This window comes from Bombus vancouverensis, chromosome 14, assembly GCF_051014615.1.
Source record: "Bombus vancouverensis nearcticus chromosome 14, iyBomVanc1_principal, whole genome shotgun sequence".
NCBI classification, from domain to species: domain Eukaryota; kingdom Metazoa; phylum Arthropoda; class Insecta; order Hymenoptera; family Apidae; genus Bombus; species Bombus vancouverensis.
The window spans coordinates 2,481,644-2,490,583 of NC_134924.1; the positions used below are offsets into that span (position 1 = coordinate 2,481,644).

Consider the following 8,940-nt stretch of genomic DNA (forward strand, 5'->3'; position numbering starts at 1 on the left):
TTTACAATATTTTTTTAACCTTATATTATAAAAATTATTTACAACCTGATATTTATACTTTATAATTTTTATGTATTTTATGATAAAACGTAAAACGTTATATTTTTGCATTACATTTCTAATACAAATAACAATGGATTATAACTGGTAATGTATACATAATATAAAACAAAAATCGTTCATAAAGTATGCAGGATACAAGTTAGGAATACAATTATAATGTATAATAGTTTAGGGTATTATCTAAACCTACATCAGTAATATTATAAATGAAAAGTACATTTATATCAATTCATTAGCATAAACACATTTTAATTTTATTTAGATCATATTATATTTCTTTAGCAATTTTCAATAAATGAAAATACAAATGTTGCTTGCCGACGAAATATTTCTTCTAATTAACAATATTTCGTAAGTAACATGCATAATATAAAAAATGGTTTCATCTTATGAAAAAGTAGTTTATTTCAAAGTAAATCCAATTATTAGTAATTATTTTTATATATAGTAATTAGAAACTTCTTTTATGCGTGTTAGCTTCCTTCTCTTCTTCACATATATTATTACATTCCTATGTTTTTTAATATTTTAAATACACATGCTTAACCATCCTAGTATGAAACATATACCACCTACTGGTGTTAATCTATTGTATTGTTTGTCACCAGTAAATGCAGAATAATAGCAAGTCCCACAGAACAGTGCTATTCCAAGCAATAGGAACGTTGCAGTCTAAATAATATAATAACAAATATAATAATGCAAATAATTGATATTAATATTTCACAAAAATTGAACATACCACATAAGGTGATCTGCAAAGAGGTAATCCTAACATTGCTAATGTATGAATAAAATGATAACGACTTGCAGTTTCAAATACTTGCTTTCGATCTACTTTCTCATGCTCTGGATATTCCTCTGAAATCGTGATGAATCATAAAAAATTATTTTGTTTATAAAAACCATACTAAAAAATATAAAATTTATTCTCTAACATGCTTAAAAAGCTTGTTAATAAAATATTCTTCATAGAGTTAATTAAAATATAAATTTTCTTTAATACATGCAGAATATTGCACTTGTATTAAATTAAAAAGCTGCAACAATTTTTTGAATCTTACTATGAGAACCATAAGCACCAAGAATTGTGGCTGCAGCACCACTAAATGCAGCAAGTTTAACAAATGGTCCTGTAGCTGCAGCCAACTTCCATAAGGGCACTGGTGGTGGCATTTTTACTTCTGTTCTTGGTTTTAAACCTAATTGCTTTGGTACCTGAAAACAATTTCTCTTTGATAAAAGATTTATATCTTACATAAATTTAAAAATTTGTGTTGGCAGAAATCAACACATTATAAAGCTAAGTTTATACACAAAGATTTATATATTATTAGAGCAAAGAATAACAATGTTTAATGTTACCTATAATTATACAAAATTAAAGATGTACTGTACTTTATTTAACAAAAATATCCTAAAAATGATAATGCATTACAGTAATAATATTACATGATAATATGTAATATTATCCGAAAAATTTTTATAACAAGAAAATGCTAGAAATGTTAGATAACTATTAACTTCTTTTTCATTTCAATAATTTATTGCTCTCAATTATGAAGTTCCAATTTTGACAACTACCAATTATTATATCAATATAAAATAGGCATTCAATAGATTAAAAATTTAATCTATTATAATTTACAATAGATAAAATAAATGTTTTAGTACTTTTACATTGTATTGTAAATATTTATAACTTAATGTTTTAGTTCTGTCATTAATTTAGTAGTGTTCAAACATTTTAATTGTAGTAAAGCACTATAAATACTTATTATCATTATTCTCTATTCTTATTATTGTTAATCTTTTTTTACAAGAATTTATAACTTACTGCTTCAATTGATTTCCAAATGTACGATGCTGTTTGTCCAATTGAACTAACATGAGTTAGCGGATTTAGATAGTACATAACTTTTATGCATTTACGAACATAAGTATACAAATACTATTTATTTTACTTAAAATTTATATCAATAGACAATCCTGCTAAGTTATAAGAGCTATTCAGTTTATATTATTAATTTGTATCCTACCTACTGAATCGAGTCAAAAAATCAGATAGATCAGATTACACTGTCGTCAGAAGTAAACAATACTATGTAATCTATGGGCATAGGAATATAGAAGCCGAGCAATAACTCAGCAACGGGAGATGGTGCAGTTACCAGCTAGTGGGGAACGTGATACTTGGAATCGCATTAGTGATTGGTTGTGTTCACGCAAGCGCAATTTTATTTTCATCGGATAAAAGTGAATCAGTATAACTAGTATATCTTTTCCTTCTGACATACATCATTGAATCAGTGATCAATGATGAATACGATTCCAAGCACCATGTGAGCGTATTTCCCGCTCCCCGGAAATGGTTTCACATACCACGTCGGTCCATATATTCCTAATATGATCAAAATCTAGAGGAATTAATTCATATTTCATATTCATAATTCTGATAAATTATGAAATAAAAACCTGCTATTCGAAGATTTATCTGAGCTGGATTGGACACGTACATTTTAATTAAATTCATCAGATTTAATAGCTGAGATCAAATATTTTTATCTGTTAAGGTTAGTAACAGTCTGCGTAAACTATAATCCTAAACTAATAACTACCAGTTAATAGCTGCATATATCATAACGTGAACGGATATATTTAAAGATCGCTAGATCTGGAAAAATAAAAAAAAGCATCAATGTATCAAAAGTTATATTTTATAAAAGATATGTAGCGGCACAAGAGTTAGAATTCGATTCAAATCATGTTGTTGTTTTGCTTCGGGAGTATCAAGACCGTTAGGTCACAGGTATTGTAAGGACTAATGACCTCCGAGCAAAACAATGCCGCCGCTACATGTAACCGTAAAACAAGACAAATTTGAATCTTTTGATTTTCCCCTGACTATTATAAAAAAACGAACGCGATCGCAAACGATTCATTATAAACTGTGATCAAACGACTTTATACGTACCGTTTCGCGACTAGAACTGTTTTAAATATATTAACGATTATACATACTGGCAGTCTCATTATTCGATCTCCTACAGATATTAGCTAATTTTAGGTAACATGTCACATATCTATTATAGTCTTATACAATATTTTACTAGAAAATCTAATGTTTTAATCTTAATTTAGTTATAATATATTAAAATTAATGATACAAATATATTTAGTAGAAAAAATTAATTTTATTGTATCTCATACATTCATTTCATTATTCCCATACCTTAATCCAGCTGTAAATAAAAAGAGATTGATTTAGATATAATATTTGATTGTTATATATATTAGAAATATATCTGTAGACATAGAAGAATTCAAATTTTATACCTTTTTGAAGCCAATATCGGCAGCATATTCCCTGAAGCACTGCCTACAAATGTTTAATCCATATTTTCTTATCAAACCATGCCTGTTCGCACAAGCACGACTGTAAAATAGCATAATATGATTAATTACACATTGAAAGAACGCTATTATAAATAGACTACGGCAGTCTAATAATAAGTATAAATACTATGCATAATACATACTACATTGAGGTTATGGTCGAAAATTGTAGAAATGATATTTTCAAGCAAAATATGCATTTTTTTTTTAATTATAGTGATAATAAAGTAGTTCATATCTTTAATTTATCTTAAACAACCTATACTAAAAGCTATAAAAATATCTTCTTTTACTGAGAAAACATAAACGTGGACACACGGTCTATTGCATGTATGTAACTTTATGATATAAATTGATTTGTCTACAATTTAAAAATATAATACAAAATACTAATACTTACCAAGATCTAGATCCTTGTCCATATTTGCGTGGATGTGAGTACCAAATGTTTTGGAATCCCATGTTTGATTTAACACACAATTTGTTTGCATCAAAAATCGAAATGGCAGGAAACGGTCAGAAACCTCTGCAACGCAACATTACACACACTAGCGTACTCTAGAACGATTCCCGCCAATGTTTGAACGTTCCTCAATATAAACATCACATAACATCAAAAAGAACTTGTACTTATTACATATCTTTATTGTTATAATATACATATATACTATTATTATTATTAAATTGCGGATATTTATGCAAACTTATACTTTTATGGACTGTCATTTATAGCAATGGAACTTAGAGACTATTCCACATTGTAAGTATCCTGTACTTTTTTACATTTTTAAGTTTTATATAAATACATAAAAACCCGCAGTTTTTATATAATAATATGTACATTTAGTATATGTATATTATAAAAGGTAAGTGTACGATTTCGTTGTACAGTAATGCCTTACTAACTAACTATTTTCTTGCCTTTTAACTAACCATTGCCAGAACTTTCTCTCTACCCTATTCATACTGAACCAGAATTTCTTATGTATATAGAAAGGTACTCGTTTGCTAAGTGACCAAATTCGGTTTCGCGGCCGGTTATCAAGACAATACACTTTAATTGTAAATTAAAGAACATTTACCATTGGGAAGTGAATTTCTTCGCATTTTATTTCTTTTTAAATTATTTACAAAATGTAAGGTATTTGAAGAATAAAATCTAACACAGGTTCTATGTATAGAAACCGGTACTAAGAAAGTATGTTCTCATTAAAAAGCAGGTGGTATAGCGGGGAAAACTACAACGGTACTTACATCAAGCTAGAACTCGGTAGTGGGGACACAAATATACTGTGAGCCATACCATCCTGCGGACTATTATTAACAAATAGTATTAAAATTATATGTTTAATCATGTCTAGTAAACAGGTTTGTACATTTTTTTAATAGTTGCATGATTGTTTAAATTACTTTGATAAATTGAAATAACCAGTTCAAAAACTTCATTTACTTTTACAGAATGTTAATGAATGTACAATATATACCCAAATGATGAACTTAAAAGTGAAAACACTTTTAAATATATTTTTATATTCTATAACGGGTCCAATAATTTTATATTGTTTCTTATCCTTTTTATACTACCATGAAAACTTAAGAAATACGCAATTAAGTACGGCAGAAATAAAAGAAAAGAATCCATTATATCGAGTATACACGAAAAGTAACGATACTGAATATTTAAAACATGTATTTCTTGTATTGGAACGTTTGGGATTTAAACAAACCAATGATGCATTTAATTGGGATTTATTGTGGGCACATGACTACCCATTTAGAAGTTTAAGTTCTAGCTTAAAGAAGTTAAAAGCTCATCAACGTGTTAATCATATTCCCGGTTGCGGATATATTACTAATAAGGTGGATTTATCAACCGCGGAAGGTCGCTACATTTTACCGGCATTTAAGATACCAGAACAAAGCAACGAATTTTTTTTGTATGCTAATCAGCATCCAGAAAAGATGTTTGTACAAAAATCGAATGATCATCGGGGTATTAGCATAAAAAATGTGAGCGATATAAATGTTACAGAAACTGGGTCTTTTGTACAAGAATTTATACAACGACCATTTCTCATAGATGGATATAAATTTGATATTGGAATATACACCGTGATCACCTCCGTTGATCCCCTTAGAGTATATATATACAAAGGTGATGTGCTCTTTAGATTTTGTCCTGTAAAATATTATCCATTTGACCCTGAAGTTTTAGACAAATACATAGTTGGCGATGATTACTTGCCGATTTGGAATGTTCCATCTTTGAAACATTATTATACTAAATTGAAGTTTTCAATGAAAGATTCGTTCGACGCATATGTACGTATGCAAGCGAAAGATCCTGAAAAAGTTTGGAGTGGTGTACGCGAAGCAATCAGAGAAATTACTTTGTCAAAAGAGATTTATATTAAAGAAGCTATAAAACGTTTCGGAAATGGAAGAAATTTTTTCGAGTTAATTAGAGTCGATTTTGCACTCGATGAAAATTTAAATGTTTATACCATGGAGGCAAATATGTCTCCAAATTTATCTTCGGCGCATTATCTGCCAAACCAATTACTTTACGAACAAGTTATATTTAACTTATTTTCGTTAGTTGGTATAGGGCAAAGAATCAGGAAAGATTCTTTGAAAATAAGGTCTTATAAATTTTATATTACAATTAAGGTAACAATCTTTTAAAATAATATAACATTGACTAATGTTAACATTTACAGGAACAGAATGGAGGAAGAAATGGAAGTAGCTGAGAAGAATATAATGGTTTTGCCAGAACTTTGCATAGAATGTAATGACTGTTTTCGTGTAGAATGTCAGTTATGTAGCCCATGTTTCACACCTGAAACTAAATTGATTTTATCTCAAAGTTATTTGGAAAATCAGAATAAAATGGATTTTCAAAGAATCTTTCCACCTCCCATAGTAAGTTGTTTTTAAGAATAGATATTCATTTTATTTAATGTGGATTAAATAAATATTAATCATCATTTGCAGACAAAAGATATGATATTAAAAGATTACACAATAAAAAATCAATTACTTGTCAGATGGTATCAAGGCAAGTGTGAATTAGATCATTCATGGTGTTCATAACTACATTTTTTAAAAATTTATTCCTTTATAAATAAGTACAAAATAAACAAGGCCACTACATGTATATAAAACAATTTTCTCTACTGGCAATGTACAATTATTAATACATAATATTTTGTATAAAATTGATTTGTTTACGTATCATATTATAAATCAAAATAGAAACTAAAATGTTTTTTTAGTAATGATTTATAATTAAACAAAAAATGAATTTATTAAATTTGTAATATTTATGTGTCCTTTTTTTTACGGTCTTTTTTAAATTTTGATTCAGGTACATTTGGATTTGTACCTTTATAAAATTCTTTTAACAATGTCATTGCTTCAGTACCTTTAATACCTCCTATTATCTTTGTTCTTGAATTATAAAGTTTTGGTACTTCAAAAACACTTATACATCCACCAAAACGATCGTTTCCACAACCATATATAATGTTACGTACCTGTAGTTGACATAATGCAGATGTACACATTATACATGGTTCTACAGTAACAATAACATCAGTATCATAAAAAACATTTTTATAGCTTAAATCTTTCATGTTACAGGACTCTAAAACTTGATCTATACAATTTATTTCTGCATGTCGAGTTGCATTGCGAGTTTCGTTAACTGTATTATTACCTGTAGCAATGACATCATTGTTATATATAAATAAACAGCCAACTGGAACTTCACCTGATTTTAGTGAATCATTTGCCTTTTGTAGAGCAACATTCATCCAACTTAAAAAATCCATTGTATTTCTTTTATGTTTTAATAACTTAAATTTGACAAATTTTCATAGAAAAATTATCAAATACACATATACACACATATACACGCACGCAATAATACTTAAAAAAGTAATATTAGAAATTACCACAAATTTATAAAGTAATATATGTAACATAAATAGTACAGTTAGGTAACATGAAATTGTACTGATAAAGAGCAAAAAATTATTTTTCTTGTCAAGGTATTTTAAGCTGTAAAACATTCAAGTAATCCAAACTCACTTAACTTTTGTGTTGCCTTTTCACTCCAATTTTTATTATTCACAGCACGTGGACTTGGATGAGGTAAACATAAAACCTAAAAACATAAAAGAATTACATATATTTCTTCTATATCTATTATAAACAAAATTCTAATAAGTGGTAATTACCTTCACAGGTAATTTTGAAGACTGAACTACTAATTGTGCTCGTTTCTCTGCATATCCACCAATGCCAATTATAATTTCAACTTTTAAAATCTTAATTGCATCTGCTAATGCCTTGTCACAAGCAGAATGTAAGATTTGTATTTCTGGTCCCTAAAAAAGTAAGACATTTAATATATAAATATGACTATAATAAAAGATAGATATATTGCCTTTATTTCTGCTGGTGTAATGTTACAGCCTTTTTTATTCATCAATGCAATAGGGCAATAATTATGTATATATGCATGTTCAAAGAATTTCTCTGGACTTTTACATAATTCTTGAAAAAGACCCCATAATCTTTTCCCGCTGATTTCACTACGAGTACATTGAAATCCGGTTACTTTTCTATTTGGCTGTTCTTTGGCTGGTTTTCCAACATGTCCACAAATTTTTAACCAGTCGCGAACCATACTTATCTCTCCAAATGGAACACCAGTTTGGGACATACCCCAAGGACCAGGATTCATTCCAAGAAACAATATTTTCTTAACAGTATTACAATACTTTTGTACATACATAGTGTGTATATTAAATGCATATTCAAGTGGACTATAAACATACTCTACTGGCAAACGGAATGTAATTTTTCTTAACTCAGTAGCCAAATTATGTTCCACTGACAATAATTGTTCAGAAATGTTAAGTGAAGTATCACTTGTAACTATACTATTTTCTTTTTTTTCTGAATTATCTTCATCTTCTGATTTCATTCTTTTAGGATTAATATCTACTGAATCACTATCACGTCTTGTTTTGGTTTTTCTAGAATTTGACATTATAATGATCTCTTCAATAAAAACTTTATTATATTGTTTTTATAAACTGTTTTTAAAAATTTTAAAAATTACACATATAAATTCAATTTAATATATTTAAAAAGTGCAGACAATGTGCTTAGCAAACACTCACACATGTACGACAGTTATTTGAATTCAGCAGTAAACGTTCGCAAGGAAGTCTGTTCATTCTTCACTCATTAATAGACAAAGAAAAATATAGTGAAAAGAATAACAGAATGCGCATCTTATATAAAAATGAAAGAGACATATGAATTTACCTCTACTATCCTCTTTTATATTAATATCTGATTGTAAAATTATGAATTTATCAACAATATTATTTATAATAATAAAGGAATCAACAATTGCAAATGTACCAATCATATGATTTAACTTTTCGCTTTAAAATATTCTCT

The 8,940-nt window shown here is 28.1% G+C and overlaps 5 protein-coding genes across 9 annotated transcripts; 1 reads left to right on the top strand and 4 right to left on the bottom strand.

The window, feature by feature from the left end:
* Positions 1-281: 281 nt before the first annotated feature.
* On the bottom strand, positions 282-2,096 carry LOC117161998 (transmembrane protein 256 homolog). The gene is made up of 4 exons (XM_033343807.2): positions 1,901-2,096; positions 1,128-1,281; positions 806-924; positions 282-735 (listed from the first exon to the last, which is right to left on the bottom strand). Exons 1-4 carry the CDS (start codon positions 1,976-1,978, stop codon positions 592-594), a joined length of 495 nt encoding a protein of 164 aa, XP_033199698.1. The 5' UTR covers positions 1,979-2,096; the 3' UTR covers positions 282-591.
* TTLL15 (tubulin tyrosine ligase-like 15) lies at positions 2,096-7,238 on the top strand. Of its 4 annotated transcripts, XM_076624079.1 has the most exons (6): positions 2,096-2,636; positions 4,453-4,595; positions 4,677-4,827; positions 4,918-6,101; positions 6,180-6,384; positions 6,457-7,238. In XM_076624079.1, the coding sequence occupies exons 3-6, from the start codon at positions 4,813-4,815 to the stop codon at positions 6,553-6,555; spliced, it is 1,503 nt and encodes a 500-aa protein (XP_076480194.1). In that variant the 5' UTR covers positions 2,096-2,636; positions 4,453-4,595; positions 4,677-4,812; the 3' UTR covers positions 6,556-7,238. The 4 variants fall into 4 exon arrangements, with proteins under 4 accessions (XP_076480194.1, XP_076480192.1, XP_076480195.1 ...); XM_076624077.1 differs by lacking the exon at positions 4,453-4,595; XM_076624080.1 differs by lacking the exon at positions 4,453-4,595 and having other exon boundaries at positions 4,680-4,827.
* RpS29 (ribosomal protein S29) lies at positions 3,238-4,017 on the bottom strand. 2 transcript variants are annotated; one of them, XM_033343809.2, is made up of 3 exons: positions 3,860-4,017; positions 3,400-3,499; positions 3,238-3,305 (listed from the first exon to the last, which is right to left on the bottom strand). In XM_033343809.2, exons 1-3 carry the CDS (start codon positions 3,919-3,921, stop codon positions 3,297-3,299), a joined length of 171 nt encoding a protein of 56 aa, XP_033199700.1. In that variant the 5' UTR covers positions 3,922-4,017; the 3' UTR covers positions 3,238-3,296. The 2 variants fall into 2 exon arrangements, with proteins under 2 accessions (XP_033199700.1, XP_033199701.1); XM_033343810.2 differs by lacking the exon at positions 3,238-3,305 and having other exon boundaries at positions 3,394-3,499.
* Positions 6,557-7,295, bottom strand: LOC117161997 (tRNA-specific adenosine deaminase 2). The gene has a single exon (XM_033343805.2). The coding sequence runs from the start codon at positions 7,293-7,295 to the stop codon at positions 6,786-6,788; it is 510 nt and encodes a 169-aa protein (XP_033199696.1). The 3' UTR covers positions 6,557-6,785.
* Positions 7,296-7,402: 107 nt separating this feature from the next.
* Smug (Single-strand-selective monofunctional uracil-DNA glycosylase) lies at positions 7,403-8,648 on the bottom strand. Its single transcript, XM_033343803.2, has 3 exons — positions 7,913-8,648; positions 7,704-7,853; positions 7,403-7,630 (listed from the first exon to the last, which is right to left on the bottom strand). The coding sequence occupies exons 1-3, from the start codon at positions 8,519-8,521 to the stop codon at positions 7,520-7,522; spliced, it is 870 nt and encodes a 289-aa protein (XP_033199694.1). The 5' UTR covers positions 8,522-8,648; the 3' UTR covers positions 7,403-7,519.
* Positions 8,649-8,940: the final 292 nt, after the last annotated feature.